Below are 26,261 nucleotides of genomic sequence, written 5' to 3' on the forward strand. Positions count from 1 at the left end.
GGCAAAATGGCCTAAGGACAACAAAGTCAAGGTATTGGAGTGGCCATCACAAAGCCCTGACCTCAATCCTATAGAAAATTTGTGGACAGAACTGAAAAAGTGTGTGCTAGCAAGGAGGCCTACAAACCTGACTCAGTTACACCAGCTCTGTCAGGAGGAATGGGCCAAAATTCACCCAACTTATTGTGGGAAGATTGTGGAAGGCTGCAATCGAAACGTTTGACCCAAGATAAGACATTTAAAGGCAATGCTGCCAAATACGAATTGAGTGTATGTAAACTTCTGACCCACCGGGAATGTGATGAAAGAAATAAAAGCTGACATAAATAATTCTCTCTACTATTATTCTGACATTTCACATTCTTAAAATAAAGTGGTGATCCTAACTGACCTAAGACAGGGAATTTTTACTAGGATTAAATGTCAGGAAATGTGAAAAACTGAGTTTAAATGTATTTGGTTAAGGTGTATTTAAACTTCCGACTTCAAATGTAGCTGCATACCTTTATCTTTAGCGCGTTTCTCCTCTTCTTCTTTTCTATTTTCCTAAACTGGGTACCTGATGGCTTAGACCTTTTCTTATCCATTTGTGTTGATTTGGCACTTGAGCATCAATACATTACCCATCCCCCAACACTGTCAAACAAGAGTCAAGACTAAACCAATTCACCTTGTTGGTGTGCGGACTGGTTTTATATTATTCTTAACAATTTCACACAAACCAGAAAAAAATGCAACAATATGTCTGTGAAACTATATATTCACAGTATTATGAATGAATTGTGATTTATTTGGTAGCATTTCGTAGTGTGAATGATTTTACTAATTGCATTAGTACTGTACAAAGTTAGAGGTGCACTATTTGATAGATTCCCCCGCTCCCACTACCTCGGGCTTCCAGTGGGGAGACCTGAGGTCAACCTACCCCCGCCCCCCTCCCCATCTCGTACTTCTGAGTGGGAGACCTTCCCAGGCAGTAGCCTGCCAAGCTCACAAACTAGAATCAGGGCACCCAATCCGACAAGGTTAATTGACAAACAGTCCCACACGTTGACATGATATCATTGACGTGACGTTTAAATTATCAATAGAAAACTGATCGCCCATACCTAAATCCGCTACTGCTTGCCGGAACCAAGTCGATCATTCTCTCCAAATCAAACTATCTCCATAAAATAAAAGTATCTTCCGTATCCTCTAGATGTGCAGAACATAGCAATGCACAAAAATAATTAAACTTTTCACATATAATAAAAATAATTTGACAAAAAATGTACATTTAAGGAGGAGCACTTCTTAAGGGCTGCTGCTCATGGAATTGGTTGCTAGGAGATGTATGTCATAGGAGCAGCATGTCAGTGGTAACATTGTTCTTTGCAGTGTCATTTGCATGATTATATCATTCACTCCTTTAGTCTACCCTGTCACTCCCACATCAGCGACATTAGACGGTGTCAAATTTCTTCAGAGCAAACATGACTTTCAAAGAAAAAACATAGCACATCACATAGAATTGTGTTTGCGCACCAATTGCATGTTGTGGTATATGAGAGAAGACAAGACTGAATCAAACATTTTTAGTGGTACAAAGTGTTAGGGTGTTCTGAGTGAGGATTTTTGATTTATGTAGTTCAAATGAATCTCAATTTCTAGCTGTCTAGCAGCCATAAATCTCCATTTGACAGGGGGAATAGAATATTGCTGTGTGCAACAGGTTGTCGCAATTTAATGCAAGCTTCACAATAAAAAAGTAATAATGTATTATGCTGGCGTGTTATGCTTGACCCATTCAGTTTTCCATAACAAAACATCAGCAAATGGCAAAAAAGAGTAGAACCAGCTCATCTTCTTTTATACTATGATTTGTCTGTTAAATGTTCAATGTTTGATTTTTTTTTTTTTAAGGAATAGTTTCACCATATTAAAACAGGGTTGACCTTAAAATGAAGGGATAATCACTAATCACATTAAATAAATAATCATCTTCAGAAATGACTGTCAAAGCAACAAAAATAACTAGCCTTTATAATGATGATGAATACTTGGAGAAATGTTGGATTAAGTGGGTTAAAATCCCCATAGAAGTCACAGAGTCACAAATGCAGAATTTCTTTAGCAAGTCTATATTCATTTTAACAATCAGATTGATTGATTGAATTCTCCATGTGGTCTATATTAAATGGCACTTCATTTATTCTAACAGGCTTTAAAAATGCAATTTATGTGCACAATTTTTACTTAAAATATCAAAAGGATATAAAAGGCACTCATTTCATGAAACAACCCTTTTATTTGTAGTCTACAATAGCCTCAGGCTCTTTGAACAGACACCGTTTCATTTTGAATTTGTCTAATGATATGAGACAAAATGAAAGGTACTGGCTCACTGCAACCAGCCTCTTTCAAAATGAGCTAAGCCGCTAAGGCTTAACACACAAATCTGTGCCAGACGGCTAAGCCATGGTGGGTAGTGTTTCAGACAGACAAAATTATAAAAACTGTTTCATAAAAAGACACATCCTTTTAAGCAGCTGTTTGAATCACAATAATCACAAGTGTGGTTATTTTGAACATTTTGAATACTCACCATTCAAGATTTTAATCAAAATGTAGGAGCAAAGTTGGGGTGGGAGGAGATTGCACAGAATTTACGTCCAATAGTAAATAAACTCTTTAATGTACAATCCCTATTTGGCTTCTGAGTCTGTTGGGGGAGGGTGAGAATTGTCTCTGGTTGTCAGAGATGTAAAATGCTTCAGCATCAGCCAGGCGATTGAGGAGGCAGGGAGGGGTCAAATTGGTGTGTGAGAGGGTATGGCCTACTAATGATACACACAGCCAAAAACTAGATTTTCAATTACCAGCTTGAACACTCAGGAGGATGAGGCAACCAGCATCGCTCTCCCAACACAAGAGAGGGGTTGTCAAAAGCTATAATTGGAACAGAATAGAATGCCATTTGTTGTTGCTCTGGAGGCTTAAGTGTATGTGGGATAACATATTGCAAATGTACAAGAAGATTAGGATTAAGGTGATGTGATCTCAACATTTTCTCCTACACTACTGGGGAGGAATGAGGGTTGATCCTATTCAAACAGATTCCCATCATCTTCAAATATGATGAGAGCCAGATGTATGGGAGGGAGACAGTACACAGAGATTACCGGGATAGCATCTATGTAAATCATCCTCAATTATGTCTGAGGTGAATATGATTGCACCCTAGCACTGATCCACTTTCGCTGTAGCAAGCTTACAGTGGCCCATGAGCAGCCCACAATCGGCAAAGGCAGCGGCCCAATGTGCATACAGCTCATTGGCTTTGCAGTGGGCCGACACTTCAATAGCGTCATATTGACTTGGTTAACCATGGACGGTGTTGCGATGCTAGTGGCATTGGTGGTAGACATGGGTCCAATATCAGCTTGCCTACAGTGGCATGCTGCCTCATAACCACCAGTTGTCCGATAAATGCTTGCTAGCTCGCCTACAACTGATTTAGGTTGCCCACCTTTTAAAACTCTCCCAAGCAAACACTTTTCCACACTCCTTGAGTCATATTCATAGGTAGGCATGCCAAAAGCTCTCTCTTGATCACTGTCAGGTTAACTAACAAATGCAACTGTTTATATAGCGAGTGCGCTAGTGTACCCCTTTGGGATAAACTGTTTTACAGACTCATAAACTGTTTTACTGACTCATCCAAAGTAGTGTCAGGAATCATCTAAATCAACCAAATTAACAGTCACATCTCTCCATCACCGTGCCTCAGGAGCTGTGATGGGCTTCCACCTTGATTCATTAGGAAAACCAAATGGCTGTCATCTAGGATTGAGATACTATTGGCTGTCGTCCTCCAGAGACAGGAAGCTGAGGCAAATCTAACAGGAAGTGACTTCAATAATAGAACACAAATAAGAAGAAGTCTCTTTCATGTGGTTCTCTGAGACACATAGTAATACTACTCAGCCTGTATTGTAAGATTGTCTTTCAGTTTATCTTAGTAGCTGTAGGAAAGACATAATGTTCTAATTTTCTACCAGGTTGTATTTTGTTATCGCAACAAAGGCAACAACTGTAACATGGAGAAAAGTGCATGTCTATGAATGTACAATGTATTTGCTTTTATGCACTGTCTATTGTTTTGATTGACAAACTCACTTTGGATCTCAAAACCATTTCACAATGACAGCAGTGTATTTCTAATGACACCGACAGCCTGCAAGGCTATGTTGATATTTATGTTGCTCCCCTAGTAAGTGCAGAGGAAACACTGACAACATCTGATAGCCTCAAGGTGAAGGTTTTCTTTCCATTTCTGTGGAAATACTTGAGTGAATACAAATGGGGATATTTAAAGACTCTGGCGTATGCTCATTAGGCTTAGGCAGAAATGATGAACATTATGTATGCCTATGCAGAATTTGTGGATGTTGTGGGGGTGTATTTTCAAGGGGTCAAACATCACCCGTCCATTGAAAACATATGCTGCCGTGGTGATAAGGACAACAACACATACTGTAACAGTGACCAATCTTCATTGCAAAGATGTGTTGGCTGGTTAGCAGGTTCTCTGGGTGCAGGAGGACTAAATACACATACTGTACCTTACACTAAAAGAGCAACTTGTTACTCCTGATCGTTGAGAATCTATAATCTATTTATCCTAAGGCTTTACTTGTTTAACAAGGGTAATGAATTATTACTTTCGATCTTGCTGGTAGGCTTAAGGTATGTTAATAGTTTATGGAGTTATAAGGAATCAGGGTTAAGGATTTCATACAAAACTAAGCCACTATCCACACAAGATGTGAAAAAAGGGTGAATTTTAAATTCTATAAGGTCTACGTTTTATTTAATCAATGCCATCACGTTTCCCATCTTCTGTCAAGGCCATGTAACAATACGAGGTGTATCTGGTAAATTCCTGTCTATAACCCTGCATTCTATTGTCTACATCTAACAAGGAGTTGCGTTATGAGCCATCGACGGCACTCACAGTCCTGTCATCATGTAATTAGCATGGAACAAGATGACAATATGCCATCGGGCCTATTCAGCTATCACAGCATCAGAGATGTATGACTTCAGTGCCATGCTGCTCAAGAGAAGTTGCACTGTAATGAACAGATGGAAGATGGTAAGGATGACTTAAACTCCCTCTCTCTCCTTAACAAGAGTTTTTTGTTTCACCATATTTGTTTGACAAAGTGTAAATCAATTGTGTAGTACCCACCAGGGTTGGGGTCAATTCCATTTAAATTCCAGCCCGTTCAGAAAGTAAACCAAATTCCAATTCCAACATTTTCTCATTGAAGAACATTGCAAGATAATGAACTTCCAACTCCAATTCCAATTATGCCTACAGAATTTACAGGAATTAAAATGAAATTGACCCCAACCCTGGTACCCACCCATATTTGTTCATTTTTTGTAGTACTACTGATTGATGAGACAGAGTCTAAATTAAAACATGGATGGAGGTGAGAAAATAATTGGCAGCCATTGAAACAGAGAGATAAAGGTTGTATGTCTAATAAATATATATTTTTTAATGACAATAACATCATTTATTTTCCTGAGCCTCCTATTGCCATTGAAATTCTCAGTCTGATTGTGTGGGCATGTTAATAGAAATGTAAATACATATACACAGTTCTGATTGGCAGAGGACCATCTAGACCAGGGCTTCCTGGGTTTTTGTTTTTTTCCCTAGCACTACACAGCTGATTCAAATAATCAAAGTTTGTTGATGAGTTGCTTATTTGAATCAACTCTGTCATGCTAGGGCAAAAATCAAACCATGCGCCCAGGGGGGCCCTGGGACCGAGTTTGGGAAACTCTGATCTAGACCAACGTTTCCCAACTCCAGTCTTCCAGTACACCCAACAGAACATACTTTTTTTGTAGCCCTGGACAAGCACACCTGATTCCACTTGTCAACTAATCATCAAATCATCAAGCCCTCAATGAATTGAATCAGGTGAGTTTGTCAGGGGCAACAACAAAAATATGTGCTATTGGGGGGACCTGAGGACTGGAGTTGAGAAACTGATCTAGACTCTAAACTAGAGCTTACCCCTTCAAAGTAGGATGAAACACACAGTTGAAGTCGGAAGTTTACATACACTTAGGTTGGAGTCATTAAAGTAATTTTTCAACCACCACAAATTTGTTAACAAACTATAGTTTTATTTAGTTGGTTAGGACATCTACTTTGTGCATAGTAATTTTCCAACAATTGTTTATAGACAGATTATTTCACATATAATTCACTGTATCACAATTCCAGTGGGTCAGAAGTTTACATACACCAAGTTGACTGTGCCTTTAAACAAATTCCAGAAAATGATGTCAGTGCTTTAGGAGCTTCTGATAGGCTAATTGACATCAATTGAGTTAATTGGAGGTGTACCTGTGGATGTATTTCAAGGCCTACCTTCAAACTCAGTGCCTCTTTGCTTGACAGTGGGAAAATCAAAAGAAATCAGCCAAGACCTCAGAAAAAAATGTGTAGACATCCACAAGTCTTGTTCATCCTTGGGAGCAATTTCCAAACGCCTGAAGGTACCACGTTCATCTGTACAAACAATAGTATGCAAGTATAAACACCATGGGACCACACAGCCGTCATACCGCTCAGGAAGGAGACGCATTCTGTCTCCTAGAGATGAACGTACTTTGGTGCGAAAAGTGCAATCAATCCCAGAACAACAGCAAAGGACCTTGTGAAGATGCTGGAGGAAACGGGTACAAAAGTATCTATATCCACAGTAAAACAAGTCCTAAATCAACCTAACCTGAAAGGCCGCTCAGCAAGGAAGAAGCCACTGCTCCAAAACCGCCATAAAAAGCTAGATTATGGTTTGCAACTTCACATGGGGACAAAGATCGTACTTCTTGGAGAAATGTCCTCTGGTCTGATGAAACAAAATAGAACTGTTTGGCCATAATGACCATCGTTATGTTTGGAGGTTAAAGGGGGAGGCTGGCAAGCCGAAGAACACATCCCAAACCTGAAGCACGGGGGTGGAATTATCATGTTGTGGGTGTGCTTTGCTGCAGAAGGGACTGGTGCACTTCACAAAATAGATGGCATCATGAGGCAGGAAAATTATGTGGATATATTGAAGCAACATCTCAACACATCCGTCAGGAAGTTAAAGCTTGGTCGAAAATGGTCTTCCAAATGGACAATGACCTCAAGCATACTTCCAAAGTTGTGGCAAAATGGCTTAAGGACAACAAAGTCAAGGTATTGGAGGGGCCATCACAAAGCCCTGACCTCAATCCTATAGAAAAATTTGTGGGCAGAACTGAAAAAGCATGTGCAAGCAAGGAGACCTACAAACCTGACTCAGTTACACCAGCTCTGTCTGGAGGAATGGGCCAAAATTCACCCAACTTATTGTGGGAAGCTTGTGCAAGTTAAACAATTTAAAGGCAATACTACAAATACTAATTGAGTGTATGTTTACTTCTGATCCACTGGGAATGTGATGAAAGAAATAAAATCTGAAATAAATCATTCTCTCTTCTATTATTCTGACATTTCACATTATTAAAATAAAGTGGTGATCCTAATTGACCTAAAACAGGGAATTTTTTTTCGGATTAAATGTCAGGAATTGTGAAAAACTGAGTTTAAATGTATTTGGCTAAGGTGTATGTAAACTTCCGACTTCAACTATATGCAAATAAAATATGATCATTGGACAGAATAATCAGATTAGATTTTGATGTCATACTGTGGGCCTAAAACTCCATCCCACCTGAACAGGCTATAATCCAGGCATTTTTTATTTTACACTATAAAGGCATTATCATAATTTTGACCTCAGTGTTATTTTGACCTCATAGTGTGGGAAAAAAATGATAAACATGTTTTTGACTGCACTGCCCCTTTAATGTAGAACCAAAAGACAGACAGAGAAAATTAAATAGAACTTTGACATGGCAATCTTTTTGTTTCACCGCTGAGAGCATCCTCCACATTATCCAATATTGCAACCTCCACCAACATATCATGAATCTTCACAGTTGCCTTCTCACTTTACATTTGACAGCTACATGTCTACCTGGGAGAGATTTCTGGATTCATTGACAGGATGTCAGAGAAGGATATATCTCAATTTGTCACCGCTTTTGAAAAGAATGCTGGTGATAAAGATTGTACAGGGGGGCCATACAGGGGGGCCACGCCTCGGGACTTCGATATGGTAAATGCAATGAGTTCCTAGAATCCATAGAGAAGATTGAGATGGAGACATCTATAAAATATAAATGCAAAATGTAAAGTCTTCGTCCCGAAATTTTCCATATGCACAAAAAGCTTATTCATGTCAAATTTGGTGGACAAATTGGAATAAGTCCCTGTTAGTACGCATTTCTTCTTTGCCAAGATAATCCATCCACCTGACAGGCCCTAATCTATGGATTTTACATGACTAGGAATACAGATATGCATCTGTTGGGTGACATGTCTGGTGAGTATGCAGGCCATGGAAGAACTGGGATATTTTCAGCTTCCAGGAACTGGTGGACATTTCTGCAGTCAGCATGCCAATTGCACGCTCCCTCACAACTTGAGACATCTATGGAATTGTGTTGTGTGACAAAACTGCACATTTATTGTCCCCCAGCACAAGGTGCACCTGTGTAATGGCCATGTTGTTTAATCAGCTTCTTGATGTGCCACACCTGTCAGGTGGATTGATTATCTCGTCAAAGGAGGACTGCTCACTAACCGGGATGTAAACAAATTTGTGCACCAAATTTGACAGAAGAGTGGGGTAAAAAGAGAGAGAGGAAAGAAAGGAGACACTGGAGGACGTGCACGCCATCAGAAATCTACTGTACACATAGCTTTACTAGGCTGACCAGCCATCACAAAGCTTTAGCTAGTTGTTAGACCTGACAGCACTGATCATTCTACAGACACTGAAAGAAAGCTATCCAAAGCGGCCTTGGCATATACCATCAAGCTAAAACCCAGTGCAGAGCCCTACTCACTCCACAACTGATTCCTCTGACATTGCTGCCAAGAGTGAAGAAAGAGCTAGAGCGCATACACGAGTTCAAGGTTGTCATCATAGTGGAGGAGCACAAGGACTGGAGTGTCAGCATGGTGGTTGTTCCAAAGAAGAATGAGGACGTGCGGATATATGTCGATTTCACTAGTCTCAACGAGTCAGTATGTAGAGAAATACAAACTTCCCACTGTTAAACAGACCCATGGCTCACTTGCCGGGGGAAAAACTTCAGGAAGCTTGACGCAAACATGGGTTTCTGGCATATCCCGCTAGCTGAGGAGTCAGTTAAGCTAACAACCATCATCACATCTTTCGGACGTTACTACTTCAATAGTAGTAGTAGCCTGCCTTTCGGCGTCTCTGCACCTGAACACTTAAAAGAACAGAATGGTGACAGAGGTCACTGAAGGCCAGAAACCAGGTCCGAGTCCAAAAACATATCAAGGGGATAGGCAGGCTGGTTGTCAGAACAGGCAGAGTGGTCAGGCAGGCGGGTTCGGAGTCAGGACAGGTAAGGGTCAAACGAGGAGGACTAGAAACAAACAGAGACTGGGAAAAATAGGAGCAAAGAAAAATGCTGGTTGACTTGGCAAACAAGACGAACTGGCACAGAGAGACAGGAAACACAGGGATATATACACCGGGGATAATAAGCGACACCTGGAGGGGGTGGAGACAATCACAAGGACAGGTGAACCAGATCAGGGTGTGACACATTGTTGTTTTCCAAATTAATCGGATGGATTACAGTGTGAGCCAGATGACATCTGTACATTTATTGGAGCTAGGGTAGGGTTAAATCATTTACTTCCCTTTTGATTGATTGCAGAGAATCACTGGATATAGCAATACTTTATTACCTGTGAAATTAACTGTGATTAGTTTGTGGGTGAATCGCTTATTCGTTTTTCAATCAAAGAAACCACCGTGAAGGTATTCCAGGATGATATTGTGTCTTCGTTTAATGAAAAGTAATTTGATCTTCATTGGATATAGAATAAGATACTGTACACATATTTTATGTTATGAAAATATAATTGTGCAGTTACCAATATTCCAACTTTGTTGATATGCAAGATCAGTTGGATACACACTTAGAAAACAGGGTTCCAAAAGTGTTCTTCTACTATCCCAATAAGATAACCCTTTTTGATTCTGTGGAAAGGGTTCAACATGGAACCCAAAATAGTTATACCTGGAACCAAAATCTTTGTACCTTGAACCAAAAAGGGTTCTTCAAAGGGGACAGCCAAATAATCCTATTAGCTTTTAGAAAGCAAATGTTTTTCTATAGAGTGTATGGATTGTGGATATTTCCTGTAAATAGCTTGGATACATTTAGGATAAACCTTTGTACAGATTTGTTTCTATGCGTAGTATTTGATATTTGCATTTGACCTTTTTGGGTGTTCTCATGGTTCTAGCGTGAAGGCCCAGGTTGATCCCACAGAAACAGAATGAACACCAACTTAGAGATCCATCTCACAGCTCTATGTAACATCCTATATCCATGGGTCAAATTGGAATTTGTAAAGTGGCAGAGCTGCATAATTCTTAGCATCTGGTGGAACTCTACCCTACTGACTTCTTGCCCATTTTACCCCTATTTGTAACACGTTGGGTGAGTAATATAATCAGGTCAGAAATGATTGGCACCCTTAATAAAGATGAGCAAAAAAGACTGTATAAAATAAATAATTAAAATATTGAGCTATATTGTATGCAAAAAAAGGGGAAAATATACCTATACAATTGCTCAGAGTAGGGGATTTTGTTGAACAAGTAATATATTGTCTCTCGAAAAAGATAAGGGCCAAAGTGCTTGGCACCCCTGTTTTCAATATCTTTCAATACCTCACCTTGCAAGGATAACTACAATGAACTTTAAACAAATATATATATGAGATTGGAGAACATATTGGGAGAGATTTTAGACCATTCCTCCATACATAATATTTAAAGGGTATTGAAAACAGGGGTGCCGATAATTTGGACCCCTATCTTTTTGAGAAAAAAATATTATTTGTTAAACAAAATCTCTACCATTTAAAAAACATCTCCTATTTTTGTTAGCTCAGAATTTGTATTGTTTATTTTATACAATGTTTTTGTACGATAATCTCGGGGACTATGTGGGACAGATATTTGACAAGTTTGGCATTGGAAGTCATGGAACGTTCGGCACACTTCGATGAAGCATTGCGACAATTAGCTTTAATCAAGATTCTGTTAAAGACCTCAGAACCTTTGCGGATCACATGAATCACTCCCTTACCAAACAATCTCGTTACTATCGTTCCCATCGTCCGCCTCATAACGCCAACCAGGCCCGATCTCTGAGGCACAAATAAATCCATTATCCACTGTTTGCTAAAAAAGTGTGTTACTTTGAAATGCACCTTTGTGTGTGTGTGTGTGGGTGTGTGTGTTTGGTCATGGTTGATCTCCAGAGAGAGGGGTGTTGGACTGGGAAGAAAGAGTAGGTGTGGAGACCTAGGGGTCTGAAAAGTGTTATAGGTTACCATGTGCACAGAGCTGAAGTGGTAGGCCCAGGGAGGGACAGGCAGGTGGGCAAGCTGGGCAGAGAGAGTAGGCCTAGAGGCCTGGAAGTCTGGACTTGGGCTGTGGAGAGGAAAAAAGTTCCATGACTGGGAGTGATCTGAAGTGATAGGCCCAGAGAGAGGGCAGAGAGAGTAGGCCTAGAGGCCCCATCCCCCCCCATCAGCCTCTGGTAACCTGTTTGTAGAGCGAGAAGTGCAATGAGCGAGAAGTGGGACCCAGCAGAGCTCCTTCATTGATTATTATTGGGTACCCAGGTGGCCATGGTTAAAAAATTACCTAAAACAACCAGTGGAGCCCCCCTGTGGCCGATCCCAGGTGGGGGGGTGTTGCCCCCCCCCCCCTAGAGGGCCTAACCTAACCCAGCCATGGACCCCCTGCCCACCCCCGAGGTCCCATGGAGCCCCCCCCCCCCCCCCCCGCACCCCATGACAAGGTGCACGGCTGGACTTGTAAGTGGAGGGCACTGAGGTCCGCTACAATTCCAGATTTAGTTTAAATGTTACTGATAATAAATTATCATATTTTTTGCTCATCTTTATCATGCTGCCAATAATTTTGGATCTGACTGTAATATATGCCACTTAGCAGATGCCTTTATCCACATTGACTTACTGTACAGTGAGCACATACATATTTAGTAGGTTTGAGATCCCTGCAGGAATTTAACCCATGACAGAGTAGCTAGTGCCATGCTCTGAGCAACATAGGACCACAATCCTGTGAGTATGTTGCACATTAAGCAGGGTAATTCACTACTTCAAACCTCATAACATCTGCTACCACTTTTTTATTTTTTTTATTTTTTTATTTCACCTTTATTTAACCAGGTAGGCTAGTTGAGAACAAGTTCTCATTTACAACTGCGACCTGGCCAAGATAAAGCATAGCAGTGTGAACAGACAACAACACAGAGTTACACATGGAGTAAACAATAAACAAGTCAATAACACAGTAGGAGAAAAATAAAATAAAAATGAGTCTATATACATTGTGTGCAAAAGGCATGAGGAGGTAGGCAATAAATAGGCCATAGGAGCGAGTAATTACAATTTAGCAGATTAACACTGGAGTGATAAATCATCAGATGATCATGTGCAAGTAGAGATACTGGTGTGCAAAAGAGCAGAAAAGTAAATAAATAAAAACAGTAAGGGGATGAGGTAGGTAAATTGGGTGGGCTGTTTACAGATGGACTATGTACAGCTGCAACGATCGGTTAGCTGCTCAGATAGCAGATGTTTAAAGTTGGTGAGGGAAATAAAAGTCTCCAACTTCAGCGATTTTTGCAATTCGTTCCAGTCACAGGCATCAGAGAACTGGAAGGAAAGGCGGCCAAATTAGGTGTTGGCTTTTGGGATGATCAGTGAGATATACCTGCTGGAACGCGTGCTATGGGTGGGTGTTGTTATCGTGACTAGTGAACTGAGATAAGGCGGAGCTTCACCTAGCATGGACTTATAGATGACCTGGAGCCAGTGGGTCTGGCGACGAATATGTAGCGAGGGCCAGCCGACTAGAGCATACAGGTCACAGTGATGGGTGGTATAAGGTGTTTTAGTAACAAAACGGATGGCACTATGATAAACTGCATCTAGTTTGCTGAGTAGAGTATTGGAAGCTATTTTGTAGATGACATCGCCGAAGTCGAGGATCGGTAGGATAGTCAGTTTTACTAGGGTAAGTTTGGCGGCGTGAGTGAAGGATTCTTTGTTGCGAAATAGAAAGCCGATTCTTGATTTGATTTTGGATTGGAGATGTTTAATATGAGTCTGGAAGGAGAGTTTACAGTCTAGCCAGACACCTAGGTATTTATAGATGTCCACATATTCTAGGTCGGAACCGTCCAGGGTGGTGATGCTAGTCGGGCGGGCGGGTGCAGGCAGCGAACGGTTGAAAAGCATGCATTTGGTTTTACTAGCGTTTAAGAGCAGTTGGAGGCCACGGAAGGAGTGTTGTATGGCATTGAAGCTCGTTTGGAGGTTAGATAGCACATGTCCAAGGAAGGGCCAGAAATATACAGAATGGTGTCGTCTGCGTAGAGGTGGATCAGGGAATCGTCGCACTAGAGAGGGTTTTCATTCAAAGCTGGGAGTTTACCAGAAACACAGACAGCATCCCCTTTAGAATACTCCAGAGCCGTGTTAGGACCCTGTTACAGCAATATTGAAAAAATGTTGGACGTGCAAGTAGGCCCCTTTCCAGCAGAAGATGTGTTAGCTGTTTAAAAATATCTTGCAGAGCCACACATCACACACACGCACACACAAACACAGTTAAAAGATCGTAAGCATCGTTTTTTAAGGGCCTTACATGAAGAGCTGCTGCAATTACTGATGTGAGCGAGTCGTCCTGGCAGATGGGAGCTTGACTGGAGGAGTACAACACATACGCACACAGGGTCTGACTGGAGGAGGGAGTACTTCTCTGGATCTGAAGCATGGAGAGAAAACCCAGGTTTATAGGTATAGGTATAGGTATAGGTATAGGTATAGGTAGGTGTGTGTGTGTGTGTGTGTGTGTGTGTGTGTGTGTGTGTGTGTGTGTGTGTGTGTGTGTGTGTGTGTGTGTGTGTGTGTGTGTGTGTGTGTGTGTGTGTGTGTGTGTGTGTGTGTGTGTGTGTGTGTGTGTGTGTGTGTGTGTGTGTGTGTGTGTGTGTGTGTGTGTGTGTGTGTGTGTGTGTGGGTGTGTGTGTGTGTGTGTGTGTGTCCGTCCGTCCGTCCGTCCGTCCGTCCGTCCGTCCGTCCGTCCGTCCCAGGATTGTAGGAGTAGTTATTTCCTCTCCTCAGGCCACTTCACAGCTCTCTAAGCCATCACTTCCCAAAGTCACTGCAGCAAGTAATTAGGAAATTTTAACAGCAGATAAAAACGAAACTCAAGGCAATAATTTTACTGTAGGCAATGGATGCCTCAAAAACCTCAATAGATATGTCCCGTGAAGTGGGCTTTCATTCAGGTACGAAGATTGTTAATCTAGAGACTGAAAAGAGAGACTGAAAAACAGCTTCTATCTCAAGGCCATCGGACTGTTAAACAGCCATCACTAACATTGAGTGACTGCTGCCAACATACTGACTAAAATCAATAGCCACTTTAATAATTAAAAATTGGATGTAATAAATGTATCACTAGTCACTTTAAACAATGCCACTTTATATAATGTTTACGTATCCTACATTACTCATCTCATATGTATATACTGTACTCTATACCATCTACTGCATCTTGCCTATGCCGTTTGGCCATCGCTCATCCATATATTTACATGTACATATTCTTATTCATCCCTTTACACTTGTGTGTATAAGGTAGTTGTTGTGAAATTCTTAGATTACTTGTTAGATATTACTGCACGGTCGGAACTAGAAGCACAAGCATTTCGCTACACTCGCATTAACATCTGCTAACCATGTGTATGTGACCAATAAAATTGTATTTAGTTACATTTTATTATTTCAGTATTCAGCAATATTTGTTTTACCTTGGAAGTAGTCTATGGGTCAGGGTGACTGTAAACTACAGATGCAGTATCGTAACTTGAACAGTTTCTCACAGCAGGAAATGAATCCTGCAGCAACAGGAAATGTGAATTATTATTATTATAATTAATTGACATTTATTTTTTTGCCAGATCTTTCTTTTTTAGTCCAATCCTGCTGATTGTTTTGTCCAACCCTGTTATGTTATATGTTTTGTTGACTGTGCCCACATGTTCTCTCAGCCTATGTGGGCTCAATCAACAAAACTCCTCCAGAATTCTACTCCCACTTTAGCATTGTCTGAAATCTGAGCCAAAATCACCTCAAAGTATGATCAAACCAAGTCCTTCAGATAAGTTTCAGATAGAAAGTCTCCTTTGAGTTTCCTGTGAATGTTGCTGCTATCCCAACATAGCTTACATGTTCAACTGATATCTGTCTGGCTCCCAAGTAGTTTCTGTCTGATCAGATACTAACTTAGTTGTGAGCTTCAGCGAGATACTGTTAGTGGCTTTGTGCTTTATTGATTTACAGTACTCTGGGGAGAAAAAGACTAGGACACCTTTCTCTTGTGGGGTTAAACTTGAAATGGTTTTGGAAAACTCAGTGATCTCCAGATCTTACCTAGTGTGTTTTATCCTCCATCAAACCCCTAGGGGACTGAACATAATGGCGTTCTATCTTTGAAGTCCAACAAGCACCTTTTTACATCAAAGCAAATGCCACTCAGTACAAATAAAATGGTGGCAAACACTCCCAGAGAGAGGAGGATGCAGCTCTGAAGCTCACCGAAGCAAACAGGAACAAAGAAAAAGAAAGGGGAACAAACACAGATCTGTTTAAAGAAGGTCAAAATCAGTTACAGGAAATCTGCGGCAGCAAGGAAACATTATCTGAGATAGGGCCAGGGTCAGGAAGTAATGCTTGCTTACTTGATCTGTTTTTAGGTGAATGTTTTCTACAGCATGTCAATCTTTTCCATCCCCTATGGGCTATACTATACCTTCCGTTTTGTCCATGACCGTATGCTGTCCATCGCCCTAGGTTGTACCTTGTAGAGATAGACAACTTTAGTACATGGTGAACTGATATTAGGACAGGTAATGTTTGAAACAGTCACATTTACATTCAGCGCTATAGTTAAGTTGGGATTCAGAAAGTGGTGGAAACATCCTCATAATTGGTATGCTTCTCCATTATCATTTTGAATAGAAATCTTTTAAATTATTTTTCTGATATTAAGGTCCCCCTCCTCATTTAATTGTTGATCATATTCATATGAGATTGACAGTCTTTAAATTGACTAATAAATTGTGAATATTACTGTTACAATTCTCCGCCCATATGTCTGAAAATGTGATTGCATCTCACTAGTAGAAAAAATGGGGGAAAAGCAGAGCATTTTATGTCTCTTGGGGACAATTAAGACAGAACATTATCTCTTTGTGGATTTAGCTGTGTGTCATGTGGCCCCAAAGAGAAACAGAATCTGCAGGATTATGCTGAATCAAGCACCCTTTGAAAGATAGTTGGAGTGTACGCTATATCATTTTTTTAATTTTTTATCTTTGGGCTTTGTGATTCTTTTCATGTGACTACCTCATGAAGCTGGTTGAGAGAATGCCAAGAGTGTGCAAAGCTGTCATCAAGTTACTAGATGATTCCATATGGGCTCCCGAGTGGTGCAGCGGTCTAAGGCATTTCATCTCAGTGCTTGTGGCGTCACTACAGACACCCTGGTTCGATTCCAGGTATCACCACCGGCCATAATGGGGAGTCCCATAGGGCGATGCACAATTGGCCCAGCGTGGTCCGGACTTGCTTATTTAAATAAAAGCAAGTCAGTTAAGAACAAATTCTTATTTACAATGACGGCTTACACCGGCCAAACGCCGACGACGCTGTGCCAATTGTGTGCCGCTCTATGGAACTCCCAATCACGGCCGGTTGCGATACAGCCTGGAATATTTTTTTTAATATGTGTTAAAAATATATAAAAACCCTGGAATGAGTAGGTGTGCCCAAACTTTTGACTGGTACTGTATATGACGTCAGACATAATCAAGGTCAAACTTGACTGTCAATCTATCTTCAGAAGTCCTGATATCAGAAGACCAGAACTCTCCGATACGTTTCATCTGATTAAACAAATACGAGTCTCACGAAATCAAAAGTGAGGTAGGTGTATGTTATGGGAACCTAAAACAGTTGTGTTACTACAACGTTCTCACATATATTATGTTTACAGAACTTAATACAATTAATGAATAGTACTGTTTGGGTTTACAGTGTGTTAATAGATGTCTTGTGCTGACAGCTATGGCATTGATATTAGTAATATACTGTAAACGTACACCGAGTGTACAAAACATTAGGAACACCTTCCTAATATTGAGTTGCATCTCCTTTTGCTCTCAGAACTGCCTCAATTCGTCGGGACATGGACTGTACAAGGTGTCGAATGCATTCCATAGGGATGCTGGCCCATGTTAATTCCAATGCTTCCCACAGTTGTTTCAAGTTGGCTGGATGTTCTTTGGGCGGTGGACCCTTCTTGATCGACACGGGAAACTGTAAAGCGTGAAAACCTAGCAGCATTGCAGTTCTTGACACACTCAAACCGATGTGCCTGGCACTTACTACCATACCCCGTTCAAAGGTACTTAAATATTAAATATTTTGTCTTGCCCACTCACCCTCTGAATGGAACACATACACAATCCATGTCTCTATTGTCTCAAGGCTTAAACATATTTGTTTAATCTGTCTCCTTCCCTTCATCTACACTGATTGAAGTGTATTTAACAGGTGACATAAATAAGGGATCATAGCTTTCACCTGGATTCAACTGGTCAGTCCATATCATGGAAACAGCAGGTGTTGTTTCCATGACATGGAAATGTGTTGTGTATATTTTTGATGTGTTATGGAAACCTATTGCATGAAGTTTGAGCGTATAGGTGATGAATGTTAGCTCTGTATGTATGTTGTCATGATATCAGATTAATCCACCACACTGGTAAGTATTGAAGACATATCTTAAATAGCCCTATCAGATTACAGTAAAGCATATTATAGATTCTAGTAAATATCATAGTAAAAGATTATAGTAAAAAGTCCACTCACAACTCTTGAGAATTCCCTTCTGCATAACTGTTATAACACTGTAATACGTCATGGTCTCATTAGAATGTCAAAATAGTGGCATTTAACCATTGTAACGAGAGCTGTCACAGAAGTCCCTGACACCAATCTCGGTGCCCATGTACCAGCCACCGAAGGGGTGCTTCTAAATGTTTAGAAATGCTTACAAATGCTTTATAAGATTATCATAATACCTCCAAGATGTTGTAGCGAGAGCTGTCACAGAAGTCCCTGACTACCAGCTCTGTGCCCATGTACCAGCCACTGAAGAGACAGGTGGTGAATTCCAGCCCCCACATCTCTAGCAGCATGCTATATACAGCAGGCAGGCTGTCCCACTTCAGATTCAAGTCCATGAACCAATCATACTTGTATGCCGGAGCATAGAGGGACAAAGAGATGCACTCAAATGAATAACAGTCAAGGTTTGGAGGAGAGATGGTAAATGTGACATAACTTGACTAATTGATTCAAATAAATCGGCTAGCACCTGGTCAGTCTGTCATGGAAAGAGTTCCTAATATGTTGTACACTCAGTGTATAGACTGAACAGTATAAAAATGCAACATGTAAAGTGATCCCAGAAATTTTCCGTACTCACAAAAAGCTTATTTCTCGCAAATGTTGTTCACAAATTTGTTTACATCCCTGTTAGTGAGCATTTTTCCACTCAGTGTATATCGTCATAAGTTGTACGTGACCTGGACAAAGAGCATATTTCTCTACACAAGCCTGGACAAACACTGGATAATATATTTATTTTGATTCAGGTAAAAAACAATGGCACATTTAATCTACGGCAAAGTTTATTTGTAACGTGGTACTCAACATTTTTAGATGTTTTATTAATCTCTGTCTTTAATCAATCAGCAAGTTAAGCCAATTAAGAGATATAGCACCTTCTAAAATGGTTTTGCCACCTTCTCTAAAGGTCTTGCCCCTCCTGAGAGGCAGCATCTGAGCATTTCAATGGAATAGGTGTCTGCTCTGCTGCAGAGCTAACTGTTTCCACAGCTAACACCAGCAAACAGATGGAGCCAGGGACCTCAGGCGGATGTATAAACAATGGGATCGGGAGCAGCCGGGCTAGCCATGAGGTGAAAAATGTATCTGGAGGCTTTCAATAACTCAACCCCATACCTGCAATAATACATTGGATAAACGTGAAAAACAGCTGCAGTAAAATGTAATTATACTCCACCTTATAAATTGTTTGTCACATTGTAATCCATTGTAATCCATGATAGCCAAGTACCCCTGTCCCTGTAGCGGATGGGTTTCCATTTTGTTTGCGCCTTAAAAAAAAAAAGATTTCCCAAAGCCTTGGCAACATCTTATGTACACAATACCAACACATTATGTCATCATTCATCCTCACATTTTGTTTTTGTTTTCCTCACACAAAATATTTGTCAAAAAGGAGTCAGCGGTTTATTTTGTCCAGACTTGCCTATACATCCCTATTCTGAAACCCCACTACATCAATGCAACAGCAAATTACATTCACCACACTGCATATCATTAACAATGAGTTTTAAGAGTGAACACAGAATTACGAAAGCTTGAGCATTTGTAATAGATTAGAAAAAAGTTGTAATAACTGTGAGAACACGAGCAAGTAAAATTTCCCTTGTGCATTCAATTCTAGATGTATTCATATTCAAATCGGGTTTTGTATCTTTTCAATTCCCACTTGCAAATGTTATCTATGATGTAATCACACAGAGCTATATTTCATTTCCCAGCTTACAGTGACTTAACACAAATATAATATTATACATGATTATTTTAAATATGTGCTGTTGAACCTTGGCTCCTGTGAAAGAAAGAGTAGCAACCAGAGCAGATTTATCCTACAGTAGATCTAGCCGTCATCTACTGTATCTACAGAGATACTTTCCCTAAACTACATATTTTATGATCAGTCATTTCACATTATCACTTGACCACTGTCATTTTTTATATGACTGGACGTTGATCGTCAACACATATGAATGATGGGATTCAGTCACTAATAAGGAAATGGGCTTTGAATCTTGTTCCAGATGTGGGGGAAGTATTTTAAAGCTGGACCTGCTCAGTATGCTTTAGATTTGTTTGAAGTAGAAGTGGGCTCAAGTGGGCTCACAAGTGGCACAGCGGTCTAGGGCACTGCATCTCAGTGCTAGAGGCATCATTACAGACCCTGGTTCGATTCCAGGCTGTATCATAACCGGCTGTGATTGGGAGTCCCATAGGGTGGCACACAACAGCCCAGAATCGTCCGAGTTAGAGTTTGGCCGGGGAAGGCCGTCATTGTAAATAAGAATTTGTTCTTAACTGACTTGCCTAGTTAAATAAATTAAATAATGTGTCTGTCAGATATTTTTGTCCCGAAGCAACCATTTATATACGGCCTAACTAAAGCCATGCTTTTTGGACTTATTTGAGGCACTTTGCTTTTACCGGTATTTCCAGCATTATGCACTAGGTTTAATGCAGGTAGAGGTAATCCTAAGAAATTACACAAGCTGTTTCCAATCAATCAATGTCTGGTTGTGGGTGTTTGGTAGGGGGATCGCCTATGCCAGGGGAGGAGTAGCTCTGCTAATCTTAATTGCACAAAGCCTATTATTTGGCAGGGAATACTATTTATAGATCAGTGACTCTTCACCTCACTTTTCACAAGATTATCCTCTTTAACGGACACAGAAGATGTAGCAACAACTGGGTTAATTAGGGGCAGTTAAATGGGAGAGTCAATGAAACGAACCATGGAAGTATATTGTAGCGATTTCAGGGGTACCCCTGCCCGGGACTCAAACCGGATCCAGCAGCTGTCAAGCCAATCTCTTGAAAGGGCGCGGATTGATTACCAGGGCCCGGTTTCCCAAAAGCATATTATGAACTTAGCCTTTGCTACAATATACAGTGCATTCGGAAATTATTCAGACCCCTTCACCTTTTTCCACATTGTTCCATGTTTTTCCTAATCAATCTACACACAAAACCGCATAATGACAAAGCAAACACTTTTTTTTCTACATTTTTGCAACAAAAATATCCATAAATACCTTATTTACATATGTATTCAGACACACCCCTGTCTATATAAGGTTGCACAGTTGACAGTGCATATCAGAGAAAAAACAAGCCATGAAGTTGAAGGAGACAGGATTGTGTGGAGGCACAGATCTGGCGAAGGGTACCAAAATATTTCTGCAGCATTGAAGGTCCTCAAGCACACAGTGGCCTCCATCATTCTCAAATGGAAGAAGTTTGGAACCACCAAGACTCTTCTTAGAGCTGGCCACCCGGCCAAACTGAGCAATCGGAGGAATATTTATATATGAATAATATGAATAATGTTGACTACCCAACAGAGTGCCGCATTGGTGACGGTGGAGTTATGGTATGTTGACTAACCAACATGGCATATATTTCTCTGGCTGGTTTGGGCTCTGAGCGCCGTTCTCAGATTATGCTTTTTCCGTAAAGTTTTTTTGAAATCTGACACAGCGGTTGCATTAAGGAGAAGTGTATCTAAAGTTTAATGTATAAAAGCTGTATTTTCATCAACATTTATTATGAGTATTTCTGTAAATTCATGTGGCTCTCTGCAATATCACTGCATGTTTTGGAACTACTGAATCTAACACGCCAATGTAAAATAAGATTTTTGCATATAAATATGAACTTTACCGAACAAAACATACATGTATTGTGTAACATGAAGTCCTATGAGTGTCATCTGATGAAGATCATCAAAGGTTAGTGATGAATTTTATCTCTATTTGTGCTTTTTGTGACTCCTCTCTTTGGCGGGAAAAATGGCTGGGTTTATCTGGTGGTGACCTAACATAATCGTTTGTGGAGCTTTCGCTGCTTTCGCTGTAGCGGAACCCCAGTCCTAAACAGGTTAATGAGTCCACCAGATCAGAGGCAGTACGGATGACCAGGGATGCTCTCATGATAAGTGTGTGAATTGGACAATTTTCCTGTCCTGTTAAGCATTCAAAATGTAACGAGTACTTTTGGGTGTCAGGTAAAATATATGGAATAAAAAGCATACTGAAAAGAAAATCGCAACATGTTAAGTTTCCAGAAATGTTCCATACCAACAAAAAGCTGATATCTCAATAGTGTGCACAAATGTGTTTACATCCCTGTTAGGGAGCATTTCTTATCCACCTGACAGGTGTGGCACATCAAAAAGCTAAACAGCATGATCATTACACAGGTGCACCTTGTGCTGGGGAGGGTAAAAGGCCACTCTAAAATGTGCAGTTTTGTCACACAACAAAATGCCACAGATGTCTGCCGTTTTGAGAAAGTTTGCAATTGGCATGCTGACTGCAGCAATATCCACAATATCCTCTGTTGCCAGAGAATTTAATGTCCATTTCTCTACCATAAGCTGCCTCCATTGTCGTTTTAGAGAATTTGGCAGTACGTCCAACCAGCCTCACAACCGCAGAACACGTGTAACCACGCCAGCCTATGAACCAGCTGAATAATCTCTGTACAAACTTTCAGAAACTGTATCAGGGAAGCTCATCTGCGTGCTTGTCGTCCTCACCAGGGTCTTGACCTGACTGCAATTCAGCGTCATAACCGACTTCAGTGGACAAATGCTCACCTTCGATGGCCACTGGCATGCTGGAGAAGTGTACTCTTCAGGAATGAATCCTGGTTTCAACTGTACCAGGCAGATGGCAGACTGTATGGTGTCGTTTGGGCAAGCGTTTTGCTGATGTTACGTTGTGAACAGAGTGCCCCAGGGTGGCGGTGGGGTTATGGTATGGGCAGGAATAAGCTACGGACAATGAACACAATTGGATTTTATCTATGGCAATTTGAATGTACAGGGATACCGTGTCGAGACCCTGCGGCCCATTGTCGTGCCATGCAGCCACCGCCATCCCATCATGTTTCAGCATGATAATGCACGGCTCAATGTCGCAAGGATCTGTACACAACTGCTGGAGGCTGAAAATGTCCCAGTTCTTCCATTGCCTGCATACTCACCAGACATGTCACACATTGAGCATGTTCGAGATGCTCTGGATTGATGTGTACGACAGCGTGTTCCAGTTACCGCCAATATCCAGCAACTTCGCACTGCCATTGAAGAGGAGAGGGACAACATTCCACAGGCCACAATCAACAGCCTGGTCAACTCTATGCAAAGGAGATGTGTTGCAATGCATGAGGCAAATGGTGGTCACACCAGATACTGACTGGTTTTCTGATCCACATCTAAAAAACTGTTTTTACGGTATCTGTATTTCCAGTCATGAAATCCATGGATTAGGGCTGTAAACTGTAACTCAGTAAAATCTTAAAAATTGTTGCCTGTTGCGTTTCTATTTTAGTTCCGTGTACATTATTTTCTTTAGGAATGTAGTGAAGTTAAAATTATCAATGAAATATAAATTGTAAAGTACAGATACCCCAAAAAACAACTAAAGTAGTACCTTACAGTATTTATACGTAAGTACTCTCCACCACTGTTGTCAATGAAGCTAGCTAATAGTAGCTAGCAGGCACAATGTACAGACAGGCCATATTAGCTAAATCAGCTATCAAGTTACTGGAGAGTGGCGACGTGTGTGTTTTGGTGACGTTTCGCATTTATAGCTTTCTCACTATCTCTTACCAGAGTGTGCATCTGTTATATATAATTTTATATCGAATCATAGCACAAAACAAGTTGTGGCGGTACACAAACTGCTCGTGTATAGGTTTTGAATTTTGGAATATTGACAAGTGGCAGTGTGGATGCAAGTGTGCATCGTCTCAATTGTCAATATGACCAAAACAGTGGCAGACTTGAGTAATCACTGTCAAACACATCAATTGCGTTGTCTTATGTAAACATGTCCGAGTCCAAGGCGCTGTGTAATGGTTCGGTCTGTCTCACTGTTTGAAGGTTCGCTGTTATGATTGGATAGAACGTAATTAGCGCAGCGTCATGAAGGTTTTCCCTAGGTGATACAATCCCGTGTTAGTGGGTAAGGGACATGATTGTAATCCAAACCCAACCCTCATGTAAATCGTGAGTTAGACAAATCTCACAAAACTGTTTTGAAATATACTGACTTTGGCTCAATCCCAACAGTTTGCAGTTTGAAATGTAACCGTCGCATTTCCTTCACATGTTTCTTGCAATTTCTATGGGATTAACAAGTGGAAGCAATAAAAAAATGAAAACCCCTATTCTGAACTAATATTTATACCAAATGTTTTAAGGTCTACATAGATCGGCTACATAGCTACCCATCCATAGGAATACAGGTATTTTTATCCTCTACTACACAATAAGCAATAAAAGAGTTAGCTAGCTATGTTACGTCAGCTGCATTGCAAGACAAATATCTTAAATCGCTAACGTTAACGTTACTTCAATAAAGAACAATGACAAGTCGGACTTAGCATTTTTTTTTTTTTAAGAAGCAAGTCAAGTTTACAAAATGTTTCATTCAATTTCCAGTAACGTTAAATGCTTTAGCTGAATTCTTTACTTCCACAAGATGACAGCCTTGTTTTCTGGTTTGCTCAGTAGTTCCTAAAACATTAAACAGGACAAATTACAATTCATATAACTGTGAACCGCACACATAGAAAGCTAAATGCATAGCTAGCTGGCCAATGTTAGCCAGATTTTTAGCCAAAAATTGCATTATAATTTGTCTCTACAGCTAACATATTCCTGTTAACTGTAAATGATTTGTTATAAAGTTATAATTCCTTACATTTGCTTCAATCCTAGTATTTTTGTCATCCATTACTCTTCAAGCAACTCTCCAGGGTGGGTTGGGTTACAGAACATCATTCTCGATTAGTTTTGTTTCGAGGGCCAACTAGAGGGCTGTAAAGGCACTACGCCTCACTCAAAGTTTAATTGGATACCATTACGACTCGATGACCAAAATTATCCTACTTCCATTTTTTAAATACATTTGAGCACTGGAATAAATGTTCCTGACTAATATCGATGTGATATAGACCGTTTGCAACCCCAAAAATTGCTGCAACTTACAAGTATGTTGGAGAGAATCAACTTGAACAAAGTGATGTGTAGAATCAATAAAAATACTATTACCGGCCAAATAATAGGCCTTGTGCAATTAAGATCCACCCACCAAACACACACGCACAACCATACATTAATTGATTGATTGATTTCTTTGGCGCACAGAACAGGTAGGCTGGTTTCATATACTCCTTCGTATGTGTCTTCTCTGCAGAGATCCGCGAGGCATTCAAGGTGTTTGACCGTGATGGGAATGGCTTTATTTCCAAGCAGGAGCTAGGCATGGCCATGAGATCCCTGGGATACATGCCCAACGAGGTGGAGCTGGAGGTCATCATACAGAGACTGGACATGGACGGTGAGACACGCACACACACACACACCGACAAAAATACTCAGGGCACGCACACAGGCACTCACATGGGTATGCATACACGCATTCATGTGTGCTCGCAAACACACTAGCATAACAGATGTCTTCGCCCCACTGTCATCAACAGGTGATGGTCAGGTGGATTTCGAGGAGTTTGTCACTCTCCTCGGACCCAAGCTGACAGCAGCCGGAATGCCTGACAAGTTCCACGGAACCGACTTTGACTCCGTGTTCTGGAAGGTAAGTAATCATTACCCGCATCTCTCCTGCTGATTACCACTGACAAGCTGAAGCAAATGCTTCTGGGTGATCAGGATGCTTCGCTATAGCTGTCATCTATCTATCAAATTATTTATCTATCGCGTTTATCTAAGTCTTTTTGACTTGGAACAAAGACAAATGTAATTGCCAGATTTGGTTGGACGGTTAATAGGACAGTGCCATCCCTTTTCTACGCTTGTCTTATTATCAAGTGAAGTGAAATCTATGTAGATGTAATCAGGCATTGATTCTGTGACATTTTCCCAGATAATTACCCTCCCATATTGACAGTAATAGGAGTCACCAAGTATTTAGAGACTGATTCAGGCTTCCTTGGCAATGTCTATGCCTAAGCAGTGTTTTTGTGTTCAATCTAAGACAAACACACACATTGTAAT

At 40.6% G+C, this 26,261-nt stretch overlaps 1 protein-coding gene and 1 long non-coding RNA gene across 2 annotated transcripts in view; one reads left to right on the plus strand and one right to left on the minus strand.

Moving 5' to 3' along the window:
* Positions 1-26,261, minus strand: part of LOC139576408 (uncharacterized) — a 530,253-nt gene that overhangs the window by 37,152 nt on the left and 466,840 nt on the right. The window lies entirely within an intron of this gene.
* The window catches only part of LOC139576407 (calcium-binding protein 7-like), a 56,256-nt gene that overhangs the window by 27,924 nt on the left and 2,071 nt on the right, over positions 1-26,261 (plus strand). The window contains exons 2-3 of the mRNA XM_071402513.1: positions 25,444-25,587; positions 25,730-25,842. Coding sequence (XP_071258614.1) covers positions 25,444-25,587; positions 25,730-25,842 — 257 coding nt within the window. The remainder of the gene's footprint in view (positions 1-25,443; positions 25,588-25,729; positions 25,843-26,261) is intronic.

This window comes from Salvelinus alpinus, chromosome 5 (assembly GCF_045679555.1).
Source record: "Salvelinus alpinus chromosome 5, SLU_Salpinus.1, whole genome shotgun sequence".
NCBI classification, from domain to species: Eukaryota; Metazoa; Chordata; class Actinopteri; order Salmoniformes; family Salmonidae; genus Salvelinus; species Salvelinus alpinus.